Source organism: Pristiophorus japonicus, chromosome 1 (assembly GCF_044704955.1).
Source record: "Pristiophorus japonicus isolate sPriJap1 chromosome 1, sPriJap1.hap1, whole genome shotgun sequence".
Classification (NCBI taxonomy): Eukaryota; Metazoa; Chordata; class Chondrichthyes; family Pristiophoridae; genus Pristiophorus; species Pristiophorus japonicus.
The window spans coordinates 375,390,147-375,412,396 of record NC_091977.1 but is presented as its reverse complement, the minus strand read 5'-3'; the positions used below and the strand labels follow the sequence as shown (position 1 = coordinate 375,412,396).

Sequence of the window (22,250 nt, the reverse complement as noted above, 5' to 3'; positions counted from 1 at the left end):
GGCTCGCAGAGGCCCTTGACCTTTAAAGTCATTTGGGAGAGGAGGAGGGTCCAGCGAGTGATTCTAGCACTGCTCACTGTCCCGTCCTTAATCCTCCCGTCCAACAGCATCTGCGTCGGGGTATGATCGGTGAGGAGTGTAATGGGGGATATTCCGGTAAAGATCTGAGCTCTCTTTACTGCCCAGTGGGTGGCAAGCAAGTGCCTCTCACAATTGGAGTATCCCTTTTCTACCTCCGTGAGGACCCTGGAGGAGTACACCACTGGTCTCAGCTGACCGTTTCGCCCCTGGAGCAACACTGCACTTAAGCTGGCACCACTGGCTGCCACCTCCAGGAAGAATTCCTCCCCCCCATCAATTGCCCCTAGGGCTGGTGCTACCTGCAGGTCTCTCTTAAGACGGACAAATGCTGCCTCACAGCCCTTGTCCCATTCCCACTCGACCCCCTTATGTAGGAGTCTGAGCAGAGGGGCGGCAGTGGCTGCATAGTCCTCGATGAAGTCCCTACAGTAGCCAGTGATTCCCAGGAAAGACCTTACCCCCGACACATCCCTAGGGACAGGGAGTTCCTGCACTGCCTTTCTTCTAGCCTCATCAATGGCCCTTTCTCCTGCCCTTATCGTCAGGCCCAGGAATTTTACCTCTCCTAGACCTATCTGGGCTTTCTTGGGGTTAACTTTAAAACCCCCTTCCTTCAGTAATACCAGCAGTTCGGCCAGCAGTGGACCGTGTTCCTCACTGCTGTCTGTGAACAACAACAGGTCGTCCACATACTGGACCAGCTGGTGTGGCTGGCTGAAGCCTTTTAAGCAGTTCGCCATGCATTGGTGAAAGATGCTGGGACTATTATGAAAGCCCTGTGGGAGGCAGCTCCATGTATACTGCTGTTCCCGGAAGGTGAAGGCAAACTTGTACTGGTCTTCCCTCCGTACAGGGATAGACCAGAACCCGTTGGATATGTCCAACACTGTGAACGTGGTTGCGGATGCAGGGATTTCCCCTATCAGATCCGCAACCGCCGCTACTGTGGGGGCACAAGCTGGGATGTTTTTATTGAGCACCCTATAATCCACCGTAGCCCTCCAAGAATTATCTGGTTTCCTAACCGGCCAAAGCGGGGAGTTGACATGGGTGGCTATGGGTCTCAAAACACCCTGCTCGACAAGCGAGCTTAAAGCTGTCTCCAAGTCTGCTTCTGCCTCTCGGGGAAAGCCATACTGCTTTTGCGGGCGTGACATGGGATCCCCGTCTATTCGAACCTCCACTCCTGTGACTCTCCCACAGTCGTGTTTATGGGTGGCAAATGCTGCAAGATTTGCTTGCACATAGTCCCGGTACTCGGCCGGGGTGTTACTGACCAGAACCTCCAGGTCGTAACCCCCTTTTGGCTTCATTGTACACAAGAGTCCCTTTTCCCTGTTTCTTATCAATAACCATGACTTCTCCCTCTGCTCCCGTGCCCACTGTGCCCCATAGACAGTGATTCCTCAAGTCTACTAGGATCTGGCGAGCGATGATAAAATCAGCCCCCAAGATCCCTTTTCCCACCTGCTCCCAGTTCATCAGGACGCACTTCCATTGTGTTTGGAGTGCTCCTAAACGAACTGCAAGCGGGACTGAGAAAAACCCAGCCTTCTCATTACCTGTGAACCCAACTAGTTGATACGGCACCCCGTTTGATAGAGGTGAGGTTGCGGGGTCCTCCGAATGGACTATCGTGCTGGAAGCACCAGTGTCCAAAAGGTAGGCACCCAATACACCCTCAACCTCCATCTTGACCCAGGGTTGTCCCCAGGGGTCATATTCTAGTGGGCACAGGTATGCAGGCTGGGTCTGGGCTAGTCACGGTCTCTGTACTGGCAGGGTTGCTGGTGCTTCCCTGCCTGTTGCCGTGGCTACCTTCCCAGTCCCCTCTAGCGCTGTCCTCACTGCAGCTACTATCTGGTCAAGGGATAGTGAGGAGCTCACTCCACTTCCCCCACTCTGGGCGGCTCCTGAAGGACTTCTCCCCCCATATCTCTTTACTGGGCTCCTGCAATCCCTTTTAAAATGCCCAGCTTTCCCGCACCCGTAGCACACACCCTCCTTATCAATCGAGCGGCCACCCTCCTGGTGCCATTCCCTTTTGGGAATCGAGTTGGGCTTTACTTCATTTACCCGACCTTTGGAGGTTTTCTCCTCCTCCCCTCCTCCATTCCGTTGGACCAGTGCCAGTTGCCTGACCACTGCTTCCTCGGTGAGGTTGGGGTCCCGGGAATCGAACCACAGTTCTGCCCTGGCCTTGAGCCGGGGCAAGCAGTTTGCCACCAGCATCCTCAGCCAGCGGCCAGTCTGTACCGCGGAAAGATTCGCCCGGTCGAGGAGCTCCCCACAGGCTGCGTGGTATACCACCCACAGCCTGTCCGCAAACGCCTGCGGGGTTTCCCCTGCGAGCTGCCTTGTTCTTTCGACCCGTTCGAAAGGACTGCCGTCATCGAAGCCCATAGCCTCAAGGACGGCCCTCTGGACCTCAGTAAATGTACGCTGTCCTCTCCAGCATTCTGCCGGTAGGGCCTGGTACAATTTGCTGTCCAGAGAGAAGAGCAGCAGCTTGGCTGTCTCTTCCTCGTCGCACCCATTAATTTCCCCTGCCTGCATCACCTCCATGAAGTGGATAGACGGGTCCCCGCTGCGAGTGAGTTTGGCCAAATGGGCCACCATGGCCCTGAGTGATTGAACTCCATGGGGAATAATAAAGTCGCTCTCCAGCGCTCCCCGACCTTGGCCACCTGCCTGTGGAGGACCGTACTTGCACTGCCTGACCGGGCACATCCGCCCTGGTTCAGGATCTTTCTGCGCTGGTCCCTCTACCTCCGGCTGTCCCACCATACCTGGTGCAGCAGACAGTGCGTGGTCGCCTGATCCAGCCTTTAACTGACCCTCGGCTGGAGCCTCACATCCCTGCTGCTGAGCGGGACACATTGGTCCTGCCCCCAGCCCTGGGTATGCTACTACCTGCGTGCCCCGCCCCTCCTGGTACCCCACCGGACAAACCACCGGTGCCTCAGGAGGCGGTCGGGCGTCTCTTGCCTTTGGATTCTCCTCTACCCCCCAATACTCTCCTTTGTCCCCTGTGGACCCTCCAGGTCCTATCAGGGCGACCATCCCCTTTGCCTGGGATAAAGCGTGGGTGAGAGTTTTAATCCTCTCCTGGCAGGGACCGTGATCTGCGAACTCACTGCTACTGGCCACTTTATAGGCTGCCTGTACGTCTTTTAATTTATTCTCCAGTTCCCAAATTTTCTGGGTGTGCCGAGAATTCTGTTCCCGGAGGGACCCCTCACTACCCTTGGCCTCAGTGACCTGACACTGAAGATAGTCCCGGCTATTTCGGAAGGTCTCCTCCAACTGCCGGTTCCTTTGCTGCTCCCAAGCTAATTCGGCCAGCAGGTTGTCCCCAACCACAGCCCGGATAGCAGAGAGCTCCTCTGATTTCTGAAGACTCTGTTCCAAGTCCTTCACCCGCTGGTCGAGCTTTCGGACTTGGCGGGTGAGGCAGATAAGCCAGATGGCCTTTTCCACCTTGTGGTTGTGGTCCTTCCCTGCTGTCCACTGAGCAGCAGCATCCACTGGGCGCTCTGCCCGAGTGAGGGCTTGTACCCAAGGTTTGGTGAGGTTCACCTTGCCAAAAATGTATGAGGAAATTCTCTCCTCCATTTTAGTTTCCTCTCTTATCACCTCATCTGTTATATTAACATCTCCTGTTTGCTTATGTCCCATCTGGGTCGCCATGTTCTGTAAGGGGTTTTCACAGGGTTGTTGTTGTGCCTTGGGTGTCTCTCTCTGGGCTTCTGCCCTCACAGCTTATGCCTGGCCTGTGAGGTACCCGGAGTGCTGCAAGAGCACCCCTGGAGAGACTGTGTCCACAGCTTATGAAGGGGGTTTTGAGACTCGTGCGTCCCCACAGCTTATGCCTAGCCTGTGAGGCACCTGTGAGTGTCAAACACTCCTAACCCCTTCTTCCCTAGCCTGTGACACACAGTTGAGCGTTTTCGAGGTGCTCCTAGCTTCCCTTACACTGTTCTGACATAAGACTCACGATCAGGAGATGTAATACAATAGAACTGAGACAAGGTGATTCCAAGAGGAACTTTAGGCTTCCAATTTATTTGACAAGGTGCATCTCAACAAACAGCAATACACCAACAAAACAATCCCCCTAAATCCCACTAAACGGACACAACGAAAATCTTTACACCAGTTTAGCAGTACAATGCCCAACCTCCCACCTTTCCTGGCCTAACTGAGTTGGGAGTTCTGGGGACCAGAGGTTATACTCACTACTGTGCCTTCTGCAGTCTGGTGGTTTGTTTCTTCTATCTTCAGTGTCTTCGGACACTGGTTTTCCTTCCGTGTCGAGAGGCCTGTGGTTGTGGTTGTTGAATCACCAGGGCAGGGAAAATCATCACTCCTCTCTCTCACTACGTCAGAAACCCCTTTTTTTATAGCCAGATTATCCAGTCCGCCTCTCCTGCTGAAGTCGATTCTTCTCATTGGTGGACTTTTGATTTTGAAAAATGCAACAGTTTGAGGTTTTTAGGTTTTTTCCCCACTGATCTTAACCTACTCAAGGTTTGAGTGGGTGTTGATTGCATTGGCCTCCTGTAGCCATTGTGCTAGTCTGGCCTGAGCCAGATATTTCTATGCCTGATGAAAAAGGTGTTGGAATATGTATGTGGCATTGTTTAAATGCTTAATGTTTTCAAGGGGCAAGTTTCGAGGGTATACAGTTCCCAGACAATTTGATTAGTTCCAATGTCCAAACTGGCCCTTTTGATATTGACTCCACCCCTTTTCTTGCAGACCTTTAAAAAAATCCCAAATTCGATTAAAGTTCGTAGTTTCTTCCATGTGCACTTTAGGATTTCAAACTTTCTGGTAGATAGTTCCAAATTAAATTCCCTTTCCTATGAGTCCAAACACTGGGGGGGGTCTCCATTTGTGTCCCAAAGTTTTCCTTCCATCGGTTTCAATTCACAGCACAGACTGATCCCACACCCCTTTTCCTTCTGGGTAAAATGAGGGGGTTTTCGTCCTCCCCTACAGCATTGACCTTACCCGATCACTCCTGGACGCGGGACTGTCGGGAGAAGTAACAGCAATGACACGAGAAATGGGAACGATGTCTGGGATCATCAGTGAGGGAATAGTGGCTATGAGGGAGGGAATGTCAGAGGTAGCTGATGCTCTGTCAATGACCATCAGGGGAGGAACTGTCAGAGGTAGTGCAAACACTGTCACTGAACACGAGGGAGGGAATGTTGCAGGTCATTGAGACACTGTCAGGGCGCATGAGGGACGGCATGTTGGGAGTTAACTGGTGCAATAATGGAAGATGCCCAGACCCCGTGCCCATTGACAGAATCAACTGCCACTCCCACTCCAAAACCCACAACAGCTTCTGAAGAGCCTAAAGCTGGGCCCTCCATCTTGCCGCCTGGGCTCTCCAACTTGCTGCCTGCCGCCGACGCCCCTCCTCCTCCACCCTCAAACAGGAGTGCAGTACCCGAGATCTTAGAAACATAGAAAATAGGTGCAGGAGTAGGCCATTCAGCCCTTTGAGCCTGCACTGCCATTCAATGAGTTCATGGCTGAACATGCAACTTCAGTACCCCATTCCTGCTTTCTCGCCATACCCCTTGATCCCCCTAGTAGTAAGGACTACATCTAACTCCTTTTTGAATATATTTAGTGAATTGGCCTCAACAACTTTCTGTGGTAGAGAATTCCACAGGTTCACCACTCTCTGGGTGAAGAAGTTCCTCCTCATCTTGGTCCTAAATGGCTTACCCCTTATCCTTAGACTGTGACCCCTGGTTCTGGGCTTCCCCAACATTGGGAACATTCTTCCTGCATCTAACCTGTCTAAACCCATCAGAATTTTAAACGTTTCTATGAGATCCCCTCTCATTCTTCTGAACGCCAGTGAATACAAGCCCAGTTGATCCAGTCTTTCTTGATATGTCAGTCCCGCCATCCCGGGAATCAGTCTGGTGAACCTTCGCTGCATTCCCTCAATAGCAAGAATGTCCTTCCTCAAGTTAGGAGACCAAAACTGTACACAATACTCCAGGTGTGGCCTCACCAAGGCCCTGTACAACTGTAGTAACACCTCCCTGCCCCTGTACTCAAATCCCCTCGCTATGAAGGCCAACATGCCATTTGCTTTCTTAACCGCCTGCTGTACCTGCATGCCAACCTTCAATGACTGATGTACCATGACACCCAGGTCTCGTTGCACCTCTCCTTTTCCTAATCTGTCACCATTCAGATAATAGTCTGTCTCTCCTGTTTTTACCACCAAAGTGGATAACCTCACATTTATCCACATTATACTTCATCTGCCATGCATTTGCCCACTCACCTAACCTATCCAAATCACTCTGCAGCCTCATAGCATCCTCCTCACAGCTCACACTGCCACCCAACTTAGAGTCATCCGCAAATTTGGAGATACTACATTTAATCCCCTTGTCTAAATCATTAATGTACAATGTAAACAGCTGGGGCCCCAGCACAGAACCTTGTGGTACCCCACTAGTCACTGCCTGCCATTCTGAAAAGTACCCATTTACTCCTACTCTCTGTAGAATAAGCTTGGTACCAAGCCCAGAAACACTGCACCACCCCTGGGCAGAGGTGATGGAGAGTCCAAGCCCAAGCACAGCGGGTGGTGTTAGAATAAGGTGCAGGAGAGATGGGTGGGTGCAGCCTTTCTTTGCTGCTGTTGTTATTATTATTGTTGTTACTGTTGTAACTGTTCTCAAATTAAAAGTTTTTTGCAAGTTATGTAAATTTACAAGTTTAAAAGTTTGTAAATGATCTTAAATTAAAGTTTGACACAAGAATAATGTTATTAAAGTTAAGTTAAATACAAAAGAACTGTTAAACTTTTGAATTAAATATATTTTACATTAAAATGGAATCATTTCCATTATTTATTCCATTCTTAACACAACTTTTGGAACTCAAGAAGAGACATTTCCATTATGTGTTTGATTATTAAAATAACTTTTGAAGTAAACAAGAATAATTTCCATCATTTGTTCCATTAACACAACACAACATTACGGAACAGCTCCAAACAGTAAACATGGTCCATGTGGAATAGTTGTCGCTGAGCCCTCAGGCAGCAATAAAGCATTCATGGATGAGCTGCTGGCGCAAGGCTTGAGCAATTGTTAAAGGGCCATGATGGCCTGCCCTCCTCCGCCGGCGTGCTCCGGCCTCAGGCACTTGCATGGCTTCCTCGTCCTTGTCATCACCCTCCTCCTGCTCGTCATCTGCATCTTCCACATCATTATCATCAGCCACTCTCACCGCAGGTGGGTCTTCCACTACCAGGTTCTGCTGCCTCATGGCCTTCCGCGAGAGGTGGGCACCGGAGGGACTGGAGTGCATCATCACGCCCGGCAACCAAATTTTAATTTGATTTTATGTTTTAAAGTTTCATTTCTTTTAATTGCCGGTGTTTTGTGTCCCCCTCCCCTTTTGTAGGGGGCACTTGTAGAAAAAAAAATATATATGATTTTAGTGCCCAAAAAAAAACTTTAAAAAAAAACAAAAAAAAATACAAAAAACAAAAAAAAAGGGCCTTGTAAATGTCCCCCAGATCGGGGAGCGACGGGGGGGGGGGGGGGGGGGCCACGATTTAATGTTTTCGTTTCCCCCAAAAGAGTTCTGCTGCCTCATGATGGCTAAGTTATGCAGCACACAACAGTGAACTGACCGACAATCTCAGGGGAGTACAGCAAGTCGACTCCGGAATGGTCCAGGCACCAGAAACACTGTTTCAAGATGCCAAATGTCCTCTCTATGATGCTGTGTGTGCGACATGTTGTATTTACGGTCAGCTTCCGTCCGGGTTACGCGCAGGGGCATCATGAGCCAGGTGGCGAGGTAGTACCCTTTGTCTCCCAGTAGCCAGCTCTGCCCTTCTGGCTGCTGCTGCTGAAACATGGTAGATATAACGCTGGCGCGTAGGAGGAACACATCATGAGTGCTCCCAGGGTATCTTGCATCGACTGACATGATATGATGCATGTCATCACACACGAGCTGTACATTAATGGAGTGGAAACCTTTTCTGTTCCTGTACATCTCGGAATCATCCAAAGGTACTCGCAAGGCAATGTGGGTACAATCGATGCAGCCCTGTGCCTTTGGGAAGCCAGTAATCCTGGAGAAGCACACAGCCCCGTCATGGGGAACGTTATGAAGTCATTCCTCCACGCATACAGTGCAGCCGTCACCTGGCGAATGCAGACGCGTGTTGCATGTTGAGAGATGGCACACACATCCCCAGTTGTAGCTTGAAACGAGCCGGTGGCATAGAATGAAAGTGCAGCTGTAACCTTCACTTCAACTGACAAAGCAGTCCTCCTGATGCTTCTAGGTTGCAGGTCTGTTTGACCAACTCACAGATGTCAGTTACAACTTCTTTGCAGAAACGCAGCCTTCTGACACAGTCTGCATCACTCAGGTGGAGGTACGAACACCTATCTCAATATACCCAAGGTGGGTAAGGCCTCCTGCCCAGCACTCTATGGGCTCTGATGTTCCTGATGCGATGACGTCGAACCAATTGTCTCCTATGTAGCACCATGATGCAGAAGGCTCGCACAAGATATGGCATTGTCAGTATTGCCCCCATACTTAAATTTTACCTTTGAAAGAAGCTCAAAATGGCAGGAAAGCAGGCAGGCAGGACAGGTTAACAGTTCTCTCTCCCCAACGTCTGTATGGATGGACCACACCCAAGGTCTTGTGACTTCTCCTCTCTCTTCCCCCTCACCTCCCATTACTAATTGCAGTCTTGTGACTTCTCCCCTTCTCTCTCTCTCTCTCTCTCTCTCCTCCCGCCCCCCCCGCCCTTCCTCTCTCTTCCCCCACACTACTCATTGCAGTCTTCAGAAGCCTTGCGATTAACACCTAGCTCCCCGGGCTCAGTCTGCAGAAGTCTTCCGATCGGCACCTCGCTCTCTCTCTCTCTCCTCCCCCCGCACCCACAGCTTGTTTTCCAGCCGAGCCCCTGTGTCCGGGTACGGGGCCGATACTGCCAGCCAAAGCAATGACCCTCCAGCCCTGCTTCTAGACATTCGGAGATGGCGTGTGAGTGAGTAAAAAAATGAGAAAACTTCTGAAATCCAACAAACTTTCATTTACTACATTGACAGGTAAAAAAAGTTGAACTTTGTTATTGATTGTTACAGTGATCCTGACTCCTTCCAAAATCTTTGATTAAAAACAATGGCGTCTTTCAGCGCGATTTGTCAACGTGCGCTGGTTTTCTTAAGTGCCCAGAAGGTTTTTTGGTTGTGGCCAGATACGCCGACCTAGGATGAAAACATTTGGCTAAACTGCGAAAAATTATAAAAACTGCCGCAGACATGAAGGAACGCCCCCATGACATGAAAAAAAAACTGGCCTAGAAAAATCGTAGCTAAGTCAGTTATACCCGCGCAGATTGCAGGGGGAAACTTTGAAAAAAAATATACCAAAAAAAACAGCGTAAATGACCCAAAAAAATTGAGCCCCTAGAATGCACTGTAAGGGTGGTAGAATCAGATTCCATAGAAACATAAAAGGCAATTGGACATGTGCTCGACAAGGACTCGTTTATAGGGTTATGGAGAAAAGGATAGGTTGTAGGATGGAATTGGACAGCTCTTTTAAAGAGCAGCACAGGTGTGATGGTCGAATGGCCTCCCTCTGTGCTGCAAGATCCTATGACACAAAATAATAGCAAAGGTTCAATGGTAAATAGTATTAGTTGATAACAAATTTGATTGCCTTTGTTTCTACTTTGTGCACGTCCATCTTTTTCCACAGCTTGTGTTTTCTTCATCTATGGTTGACTGGGTCAGTGGCCACATTCACCACATTACCAGTGCTTCCACTTCAGCCCATTTTCATCATTTTAGAACCACCTTGCTCTTGCATTCCTCCCAGTAGCCTTCCCATCTGCCAGATCAATTTTCATAATTTCTGCCAGCCTCAAAGAATACCACCACTAAGCACAACTTCTTCATTCTTCCTCTTTCCCAGAGGGACTGTTCACTCTTCCATCACCCCACCAGACTGCCATTTCTTTATCACTTTCTTCTGCAACACCTGTCCATTTGCCTCTTCCCATACCATTGCCCAGGATCTTAAATACTCCTTCCAAGTGAGAGGACAACTTAAATGTACTTCTTCTAATCTGGTATGCTATGTTCACTGCTCATGGTGTGGTTTCTTCTACGTTAAGGAGACCAAACACACAGATTTGGTAACTGTATTGCTAAGCATCTCTATTCTGTCCCAAGTTTAGTTGTAACCTCTCTGTGGTTAAATTCCATTCCTATTCTCACTCTTACCTTTCCGTCTTTGGCCTCCTACATTCCCGACTCTGTCTGCTTGCCCGCATTCAGAGAGCTGGTGTAAGCCCTTCACAACCAGTGGTCGCTGCAAGAGATTCACAACTTCTGGAAAATACAGGTGTGAATACCAAAAAATAATTACCGTTTAGATGGGTCAACTGAGATGGAATCATAGATATTTACAGCATAGAAGGAGGCCATTTCAGCCGATCGTGTCCGTGCCGGCCGACAAAGAGCTATCCAGCCTAATCCCACTTTCCAGATCTTGGTCCGTAGCCTTATAGCTTACGGCACTTCAAGTGCATATCCAGGTACTTTGTAAATGTTGTGAGGGTTTATGCCTTTACCACCCTTTCAGGCAGTGAGTTCCAGACCCCCACCACTCTCTGGATGAAAACATTTCCCCTCAAATCCCCTCTAAACCTCCTACCAATTACTTTAGATCTATGCCCCCTGGTTGTTGACCTCTTTGTTAAAGGGAATAGGTCCTTCCTATCTACCATATCTCGGCCCCTCATCATTTTATTTACCTCAAAAAGGTCTCCACTCAGACTCCTCTGTTCCAAATAAAATAACTCCAGCCTATACAATCTTTCCTCATAGCTAAAGTTCTCTAGTCCAGGCAACATCCTCATAAATCTCCTCTGTGCCCTCTCTAATGCAATAACACCTTTCCTATAATGTGGTGACTCTAGCTGTGGCCTAATTAGTGTTTTATACAGTCCAAGCATAACTTCCCTGCTCTTGTATTTTACGCCTCGGCTAATAAAGGCAAGTATTCCATATGCATTCTTAATCACCTTATCTACCTGTCCTGCTACCTTCAGGGATCTGTGGACATGCACTCCAAGGTCCCTTTGTTCCTCTGCACTTCTCAGTGTCTAACCATTTATTATGTAGTCGCTTGCCTTGTTAGCACTTCCCAAATGCATTACCTCACACTTCTCAGGATTGAATTCCAATTGCCACTGTTCCGCTCACCTGACCAGTTAGAAACATAGAAACATAGAAAATAGATGCAGGAGTAGGCCATTCGGCTCTTCGAGCCTGCACCACCATTCAATAAGATCATGGCTGATCATTCACCTCAGTACCCCTTTCCTGCTTTCTCTCCAAACCCCTCGATCCCTTTAGCCGTAAGGGCCATATCTAACTCCCTCTTGAATATATCCAATGAACTGGCATCAACAATTCTCTGCGGCAGGGAATTCCACAGGTTAACAACTCTCTGAGTGAAGAAGTTTCTCCTCATCTCAGTCCTAAATCGCCTACCCCTTATCCTAAGATTGTGTCCCCTGGTTCTGGACTTCCCCAACATCGGGAACATTCTTCCCGCATCTAACCTGTCCCGTCCCGTCAGAATCTTATACGTTTCTATGAGATCCCCTCTCATCCTTCTAAACTCCAGTGAATAAAGGCCCAGTTGATCCAGTCTCTCCTCATACATCAGTCCAGCCATCCCCGGAATCAGTCTGGTGAATCTTCGCTGCACTCCCTCAATAACAAGAACGTCCTTCCTCAGATTAGGAGACCAAAACTGAATACAATATTCCAGGTGAGGCCTCACCAAGGCCCTGTACAATTGCAGTAAGACCTGCTCCTATACTCAAATCCCCTAGCTATGAAGGCCAACATGCCATTTGCCTTCTTCACCGCCTGCTGTACCTGTATGCCAACTTTCAATGACTGATGAACCATGACACCCAGGTCTCGTTGCACCTCCCCTTTTCCCAATCTGCCGCCATTCAGATAATATTCTGCCTTCGTGTTATTGCCTCCAAAGTGGATAACCTCACATTTATCCACATTATACTGCATCTGCCATGCATTTGCCCACTCCTAACCTGTCCAAATCACCCTGCAACCTCTTAGCATCCTCCTCACAGCTCACACCGCCACCCAGTTAATGTCATCTGCAACTTGGAGATATTACATTCAATTCCTTCATCCAAATCATTAATGTAGTTTATTGATATCAGCCTGCAGTCTACAGCTTTCTTCTTCATTATCAGCCACACAGCCAATTTTTGTATCATCTGCAGACTTTTTAAATCATACCTCCTACATTCAAGCCTAAATCATTGTTATAGATCACAAAAAGCAAGGGATCTAGGACCAAGCCCTGTGGAACCCCACAAGAACAGCGTTCCAGTCACAAAAACACCCATCAACCAGTACCCTTTGCTTCCTGTCTCTGAGACAATTTTGAATCCAACTTGCCACTTTACCTTGGATCCCATGGGCTTTTACTTTCATGACCAGTCTGCCATGTGGGACCTTATCAAAGCCTTGCTAAAATCCATATAGACTACATCAAAGGCACTACACTCATCGACCCTCATCATTACCTCCTCAAAAAATGCAATCAACTTAGTCAGGGACACGACCTTCCCATAACAAATCCATGCTGACTGTCCTTGATTAATCTGTGACTTTCTAGATGAAGATTTATCCTGACACTCAGAATTTTTTCCAATAATTTTCCCACCACCGAGGTTAGGATGATTGGCCTGTAATTACTCGGTCTAGCCCTTTCTCCCTTTTGAACAAGGGTACAATGTTAGCGGTTCTTCAGTCCTCTGGCACCACATCATAGCCAGAGAGGATTGGAAAATGATGGTAAGAGCCTCTGCTATTTCCTGCTTTGCTTCCCTTAACAGCCTGGGATACAGTTCATCCGTGCCTGGAATTTATCCAATTTTAAAGATGCTAAACCACTTAACACTTCCTCTCACTATGTTTATTTAATCTAATATGTCACGCTCCACCTCCCTGATTGCAAAGTCTGCATCACCCCTCTCTTGTGAAAACAGATGCAAAGTATTCATTAAGAATCATACTCACGTCTTCCGCCTCCACACACAGATTACCTTTACAGTCTCCAATAGGCCCTACTCTTTCTTCAGTTATCCTCTTGTGCTTAATGTTTTATAAAACATCTTTGGGTTTTCCTTGATTTTACTTGCCAAAGTTTTTTCATGCTCTCTCTTTGCTTTCTTGATTTCATTTTTAATTTCAGATTTGTGGCATGCTTCGAATAAGAGAGTCCTTGGAGAATATTTGGTGACATCAAGCGTAAACCAACAACAACCCTAATGGCCCATCTAAAATAGCCCCTACGGTGCCTCAAACAAGTTCAACTCAAAGTTCAGGAACAGTATCTAATCTTTCTCCATGGTAATCTGCTGTCCTCTGGTATTTATATTAAGAGCCTTTACAGTATATACTGCCAGCCCCCCATGAGTCCCATATAACCAATGGCACCAAAGATTCACAGGGCTGTTAAGTCTGATGCCAGCAGCAACCAGTTTGTTTTCCCAGGTCTTCTTAACTGCCATTGATTTTCAGAGCTCAATTTACCGTTGCGATGCAATCAGTGTGTCTGTGACCTGATGGCATGACACAAAGTGGCATCATCATGACTGGAATTGGCTCAGTGTACACATTGTCATGACATGCTGTTAATAAAGCTACACAAAATCTGTTTGCAAGTCATTAAACCGTTAATTGCTTCTATGTACAGGAATTTGTATTTCTGGCCCTTAACTTTTATTGTTGCTCTCTCTGTTATCACCAGATTTATTTAGTGCTTATTGGGCTAATATGCTATGGGGAAAACTGCACTGAAGCCAACGCTTTAAGATTTTGCGAATAAAATTATTTTATGCTAGTCTTAACTTATCACCTCAAATTGCTACTTCCAACTATTACCACCAGTACATCACCCTAACGTTGGGCAGCTCAAAATGCTTTCTGTAGACACAATCCAAGTTTGGGCAGGTGTATGTACAGTTGGATATTTTTCATTGTTCAAGGGCACAAATTAATGAACGTTCCACAGGCTTTACAACACCACTATTTTCGCGAAAAAAAAATGAGGAAATTGTGCGCTAGATGAACACAGTGTTTCTTGTCAATTCAATCGTGAAAACTATTCGGCACTTATACTGATCCTATACAAAAAAAACGATTATTTTTACAACATGTCAGAGGTAGAAATTTGTGGCTCAAAGCCGCGAACGATACCTGAATGGTCACCAAGAGAGAACGCGTTCGTTCAAGAGAAAAGAAAACGCTTTTGCCTGTACACACACACACACACACACATTTAATAAAAAATGAAAACATAGTGGCTCAGTGATTGATTTGCAAAAGGAAGAGCAGGCTACAGCTCACTGCTCCTGCGCGCGGTGCAGTGTGGGAGCGTTGCCCGTTGGCGTCCGCTGCGTGTCTCGCGGACTCAGAGCGCTGCCACCTGGGGCTGGGGCTGGCGCGTGGACAGACCAACCGACAGACCTTCGCGCAGCGGCCGCTCGCAGCAGAACAAAAACCGCCGCCTCACCCGCCCGCCCGATCGAGGGGAGGCTGCGCCCGGGCCCGGGCTCCAGCTCCACTCGGAACTTTTCCTATCCATCGGCAGCCCGAGTTTTTCTGGGAAAAGAGAAAGAAAAAGGCAGTCGCGGGAAAAAAAAAACCTTCCCCACCCCCACCCCCACCCAACGCTCCGGATCAGCGCCACTCTCTCGCACTCACACAATGTCCGGTGAAAGGAACAGGCGCTCGTTGGCTTTCCGCACCGGAGCAGCGGGAGCGGCTCCAGCCACCGCCACCACCACCACCGTGAAGATCGAGGCCGATCTCGGGTCCCACAACAACACCGAGGCTTCTAACGGGGCCTTCGGCTCGGTCAGTCCGAACCAGCCGGCGGCTACTCCCCTTGCACTGGACGCCGACGTGCCCGGGGCTGAGGCCGAGCCCGGGGCTGAGGTGGCTCCCGCTCAGGAGGAGGACTGGGTTGAGACGGTGGTGGTGGATGATGAGTACCCGGAGCAAGAGGTCTCGGTGCGGGTGGTTGACGGCGGCTCCATCAGCAGCAACGAGTCCGAAGAGGAGGAGGCGGCGGCGGAGGAAGAAGAAGAAATAGACGGGCCCGGGAGCGAAGAGCGAGCCGTGAGCCCCGCAGAAGGTACCGGACTCAAAATGGGACGGGATGAGGAAGACGAGGAGGAAAACGGCGGCTGCAGCCGGAGAGGAGCCGGGCTGACCTTGCTGGGTCGGCCCCAGTCCTTCTTGCTGCCTCAACAACGCACTTTCCAGAGGTCGTGGCTGCAGGAGTTCCCGTGGCTTCAGTACGAGCAGGAGACGGGCCTCATGTACTGCTCTTGGTGCCTGCGGGCCAACAGCAGGCTGGGCAGCAACAATAACCGCAACAAGTTCGTGAAAGGAAGCCGCAATTACAGGAGGACCACACTGCTGCGGCATCACCTGTACACCGAGCACCAGGAGAACGACCCGTCGGCTGCTGCCTGCGTTGAGGTGAGACCGGGTAAAAAAAAATAGCCTGCAAAAGGGCAGCCTCGGTTTCCTCTGGAAGGGGGAGGGTGTTAAGTAGCCATTGCTGATCCTGCCTTCGTTCCGATTGCTGTGACTCCATTTACTTCAGACTTCGAGCTCTGATTACATTAGTGGCCCTTCAGATTACTCGAGGCTAGGATAGACGTTATAGTTTGGGGTTGGCTTTCTCTAACTCTCATGTTCAGTCCCATCCCCCCAAGTTCCTTAATCAATTTACACAACATATTGAATTCAGTTTGGATCTATTGATCGGAACGGAATTTGATCTCATACCCTGTTTACATGGCACTATGTCCCTGGATCAGAACATAACACCGGGGGATCACATTACTGACCAATAGACGCTGCATAAGGAAGGGGGAAGAGAGGCACACAGACAGCAACAAAAAAAACACCAGATTTCTTAGGTTTGAGAGTTTCAACTTTTTTTGTTCAGTAAATTTTGTTGCCCCGCACAGCTAGAAGACCTCTGGTTTGAGAATTTAAGTTGATGCAACAGCTAGTAATGTGAGTTAGTGCTATTTTTTGACTTGATGAATTAATTTCTTGAATCAAAAGGAAACGTTCTCTATTTTTGTGAGGTTAAGCAGTTGCTTATACTTAAACTGTTAAGATGCGGCATTTAAATAGGATTTTGTAAAAGTAAAAAGTAGATGCTAGAAATCAAACACAAACTGACAATGCTTGAACACAGCAAGTTAGATAGGCTCTGTGGAGAGAACAGGCAAGTTAATGCTTCAACTGCAAATCCTTCCATTTTGCAAAATGTTTTCAAAGCTGTGCAAACTTTGATGGGAATTACAGTTTGGGTCAGTATCAAACTAATTCTATTTTAATCTTCAAGGTAGTAAAAATTAATTATAGATACGGTTTTGCAATTTGTTCATGGGTTCTGACTTAAATTTATCAAGTGAGAGCACCAGTGACGTTTGCCTTTGCTCACTATATTTTGATGATCGCAAAACCATCAGATATTAATGTCTTTTTGCAATGCATTGTCAAGACAGCTGTAAATTATCCAGCACACAATTTACAGAACTACCCCACTGGCTGTTGCGTTAGTTTCACTCTGAAGCTGAATTAGGATAATGGAGAGAGATGAATTTCTATACCCGTTAATATCTGTAGGGTTTTAAAAATGAAGTTTCCGATGAGTGTCGCAACAGATTATCATCCCTAGTACTATAACCTATTCATTGTGCGATGTAAGTTGGAGTGCATTTGGTCTAATTCAAATCTAGATTAAAAACAATTAAACCAACATTTTGATCTGGATTTGAATAATACCAAGTCCACTCCAACATAGATTATAGCAGTAAGAATGAAAATTAATTGTGTTAGAGGTTCATAACTAGGTTATACAAATCAAGTGTAAAAATACAGCAGTTGATGACTGGTAGGCTTAAAAATAATGTTCTGTAACAAAACATACTAAGATCTTTAATACTAATAGGCAAATTGCATAAAACCCTCTTTATAACATGTCTCTTGCTACAATTTTTTTTACAACTCCCAAAGACTGCATTATGGAGAGGGTAATTTGAAAAGGCACAGCTGCCTTGTGAAAGGTATTGTACCAGTCGAGAAGAACAGTCTGTCTCAAATTACTGTAATTGCATCTGTCCCAGATGAGCCCACTGTCACTCATTTACTTATATATCTAAAAGTATTTTTTTCCTCTGATTCCTTCAGTTTTCCTTCTCATGCAGCATCACAGGTGGAGGGTATAGTCAAATGGATATTCATAGGAAAATGTTTCTGTTAGATGCATAGGAGTCAATCCTGTGATTATTTCAAGATGATGTCTGTTAGGATGGACTATGGAATAGGAGCATGATATATATAGAATAACATAGCTGGGATTATATTAAAAGATTGTATCAGAATTAGGGGGTTCAGAAAATATCAATGACTTCAAGTGTGAATTCATAGAAGTTTATTAACGTGACTTGAACCCCAAGATTGTATTGCAACCTCTTAGTCATAATACTTTAATATAATTAAAGATTGTTGCCTTGTAGTTTTCTTGTATTGAATTCTTTTTTACATCCGGTGAATGGATGGAGCCTGTTCCAAGCTCTGATGAAAATGCAACATAGGGCAAGTTCAAAGGAGTTGCCAGTATTTTCACCATGCACATGTATGAAGCATGAAGTATGATGGATGTGGTGTATTTAGATTTCCAAAAGGCATTCGATAAGGTGCCACACAAAAGGTTACTGCAGAAGATAAAGGTACGCGGAGTCAGAGGAAATGTATTAGCATGGATCGAGAATTGGCTGGCTAACAGAAAGCAGAGAGTTGGGATAAATGGGTCCTTTTCGGGTTGGAAATCGGTGGTTAGCGGTGTGCCACAGAGATCGGTGCTGGGACCACAACTGTTTACAATATACATAGATGACCTGGAAGAGGGGACAGAGTGTAGTGTAACAAAATTTGCAGATGACACAAAGATTAGTGGGAAAGCGGGTTGTGTAGAGGACACAGAGAGGCTGCAAAGAGATTTAGATAGGTTAAGCGAATGGGCTAAGGTTTGGCAGATGGAATACAATGTCGGAAAATGTGAGGTCATCCACCTTGGGGGAAAAAAAAATAAAAGGGAATATTATTTGAATGGGGAGAAATTACAACATGCTGCAGTGCAGAGGGACCTGGGGGTCCTTGTGCATGAAACGCTTTTTGGAGTTTATCTGAAAAACATAAAACATTAATCCGTGCCACCCGACCTGGATGACACACCAGACATTTACAAGGCCCTTTTTTTTCCTTTTTTGTGGTTTTTTTTTTTGTGTTTTTCTTTTTTTGTTGTTTTTTTTTGGGCACTAAAATCACATTTTTTTTTCCTCCAGTGCCCCCTATAAAAGGGGAGGGGGACACTAAAAGCACCGGCAATTAAAACAAATTCAACTTTAAAACGTAAAATCAAATTAAAATTTGGTTGCCGGGCGTGATGATGCACTCCAGTCCCTCCGGTGCCCACCTCTCGCGGAAGGCCGCGAGCGTACCGGTGGACACCGTGTGCTCCATCTCCAAGGACACCCTGGACCGGATGTAAGAGCGGACGAGAGGCAGGCAGTCAGGTTGAACGACCGCCCGCTGCCTGGACCGGCTGATGGCACCCTTGGCCGTGCCCAGGAGCAGTCCTACGAGGAGGCCCTCGGACCTACCCGCTCCCCTCCGCACAGGGTGCCCAAAGATCAGAAGAGTGGGACTGAAGTGCAGCCAGAATTTCAGGAGCAGCCCCTTTAAATAATGAAACAGGGGCTGCAACTATCCCAAAAAGTTAGTTTGCAGGTGCAGCAGGTAATCAGGAAGGCGAATGGAATGTTGGCCTTCATTGCGAGAGGGATGGAGTACAAAAGCAGGGAGGTCCTGCTGCAACTGTATCGGGTATTGGTGAGGCCACACCTGGAGTACTGCGTGCAGTTTTGGTCACCTTACTTAAGGAAGGATATACTAGCTTTGGAGGGGGTACAGAGACGATTCACTAGGCTGATTCCGGAGATGAGAGGGTTACCTTATGATGATAGATTGAGTAGACTGGGTCTTTACTTGTTGGAGTTCAGAAGGATGAGGGGTGATCTTATAGAAACATTTAAAATAATGAAAGGGATAGACAAGATCGAGGCAGAGAGGTTGTTTCCACTGGTCGGGGAGACTAGAACTAGGGGGCACAGCCTCAAAATACGGGGGAGCCAATTTAAAACCGAGTTGAGAAGGAATTTCTTCTCCCAGAGGGTTGTGAATCTGTGGAATTTTCTGCCCAAGGAAGCAGTTGAGGCTAGCTCATTGAATGTATTCAAGTCACAGATAGATAGATTTTTAACCAATAAGGGAATTAAGGGTTACTGGGAGCGGGCGGGTAAGTGGAGCTGAGTCCACGGCCAGATCAGCCATGGTCTTGTTGAATGGCAGAACAGGCTCGAGGGGCTAGATGGCCTACTCCTGTTCCTAATTCTTATGTTCTTATTCCCTGAGATAGCTGGATAAGTATTGTTAACTCAGTTAGAGTTTTAAAATTTAACTTAAATTGAAATGTTTTGGCATTTTAACAATGGGATTCCCAAATACTCAAGACTTAGCCCTTTCAAAGTAGAACTGGGCAAATACACCAGAAAAGTCCATAGACCAACTGTCTTCAATGTAGCTTCATTTGAATTTCAAAACTCTGTATTGGGTGTTTACTTTGTAAAGGTACCATCTTGATTAGTCACTGAAGTGGTGTACTTTTTTGAGGCTGCCTGGCAGTGTTTTTTAATGAAGCTATATATCCTAGTGTGGCTCTTAACTAGGTTTTTCAAACAAAGTGCTAGCTTAATATTTTTTGTTTTTGGGAATCACTAGTTTCCCAGTAGTGTTTTGGCATAATGTTATGATTGTTTTTTAAAAAAAAACTTGTTTTCATAAATTCATGGCATCCTGAGCTCATTCAAAATGGAACTGACATGACGAGGCTTAAATGGTCAATTTTCTGTTGTCAGAACTAAACCCCTTTAGTAGGTTTTATAGCAGTGTTGCTGGAAAATACATAATTAAATATTGTCCCTTGAAAACCTCAGTGAAGCAGCATTTTTTCTCAGCAGAATCTTTGCAATGCACGATCTCATAATATTGAGGTAATGCAGTGTACAAGATTGACCTGTCTTCCTTCATGAACGGCATCTCAAATTTGTAAAGTTTTGTTTTCAATCTTGTTTGGAATGCTTTTGCTATGAGTTTAAGAATTAATAAATACATTCAATCGCTTTGATTCTAATTTTGCTTCAACATTTGTCTTCCAAGCATCTTTTGTTACCTTGTCTTCTCCCTATTCATAGGATGTGGGCATCGCTGGCAATGCCAGCATTTATTGTCCATCCCTAATTGCCCTCGAGAAGGTGGTGGTGAGCTGCCTTCTTGAACTGTTGCAGTCCTTGTAGTGAAGGTATTCCCGCAGTGCTGTTAGGGAGGGAGTTCCAGGACTTTGATCCAGCGATGATGAAGGAATGGCAATATATTTCCAAGTCAGGATAATGTGTGACCTGGAGGGAAACTTGGTGGTGTTCGCATGCGTCTGCTGCCCTTGTCCTTCCATGTGGTAGAGGTTGTGGATTTGGGAGGTGCTGTTGAAGAAGCATTGGCGAGTTTCTGCAGTGTATCTTCCAGATGGTACACACTATAGCCACGGGGCGCCGGTGGAGCAGGGAGTGAATGTTTAAGGTGGTGAACAAGGTGCCAATCAAGCGGGATGCCTTGTCCTGGATAGTGTTGAGCTTCAGTGTTGTTGTATCTGCACTCATCCAGGCAAGTGGAGAGTATTTCAGTACATTCCTTAATTGTGACATGTAGATGGTGGAAAAGCTTTGGAGAGTCAGGAGGTGAGTCCACTCACTACAGAATACCCAGCCTCTGACCCGCTCTTGTAGCCACATCATTTATGTGGCTGGTCCAGTTAAGTTAATGGTTACCCCCGGGATGTTGTTAGTGGCATTTCAACAATGGTAATGTCATTGAATGCCATGGGGAGGTGTTTGACTTTCTCTTGTTGATGATCATTGCCTGGCACTTGTGTGATGTGAATGTTGCTTGCCACTTTTCAGCCCAAGCCAGAATGTTGTCCAGGTGAGCTGTTGCATGTGAGCACTGATTGCTTTGTTATCTGAGGAGTTGTGAATGGAACTGAAAATTTAATCATCAGCAAACATCCCAATTTCTCATCTTATGATAGAAGGAAGGTCATTGATGAAGCAGCTGAAGATGGTTGGACCTAGGACACTGCCTTGAGGCAATCCTCCAGCGATGTCCTGGGGCTGTGATGATTGACCTCCCAACCACACAACCAACCATTTTACTTTGTGATAGGTATGACACCAGCCAGTGGAGATTTTTCCCCCTGACTCACTTCAATTTTACTAGGGCTCCTTGATGTCACACATGGTCAAATGTTGCCTTGATGTCAAGGGCAGTCACTCTCCTCACCTCTGGAATTCAGCTCTTTTGTCCATGTTTGGAACAAGGCTGTAATGGGTTCTGGAGCCGAGTAGTCCTAGCAGAACCCAAACTGAGCATCGGTGAGTAAGTGCCGCTTGATAGCACTGTCGTTGGCACTTTCCATCATTTTGTTGATGATTGAGAGTAGACTGATGAGACGGTAGTTGGTCAGATTGGATTTGTTCTACCTTTTTGTCGACAGCACATACCTGGGCAATTTTCTATTTTGTTGGGTAGATGCCAGTGTTGCAGCTGCACTAGAACATCTTGGCTAGAAACGTGGCGAGTTTCAGCACTACATCCCAAATGTTGTCAAGGCTTATAGGCGTTTGCTGTATCCAGTGCACGCAGTCATTTCTTGATATCCTGTGTAGTGAATCGAATTGGCTGAATTCTGGCTTCTGTGTTAGGTCCTCAGGAGGAGGCCGAGATGAAGCCTCCGCTCGGCACTTCTGGCCTGAGATGGTTGCAAATACTTCAGCCTTGTCTTTTGCACTCGCGTGCTGGGCTCCGTCATCATTGAGG

At 46.9% G+C, this 22,250-nt stretch overlaps 1 protein-coding gene across 1 annotated transcript in view; it reads left to right on the top strand.

Moving 5' to 3' along the window:
• The first annotated feature begins 14,646 nt into the window (after positions 1 to 14,646).
• The window catches only part of zbtb10 (zinc finger and BTB domain containing 10), a 67,404-nt gene continuing 59,800 nt past the window's right edge, over positions 14,647 to 22,250 (top strand). Inside the window, exon 1 of the mRNA XM_070891030.1 lies at positions 14,647 to 15,716. Coding sequence (XP_070747131.1) covers positions 14,937 to 15,716 — 780 coding nt within the window. The 5' untranslated portion in view covers positions 14,647 to 14,936. The remainder of the gene's footprint in view (positions 15,717 to 22,250) is intronic.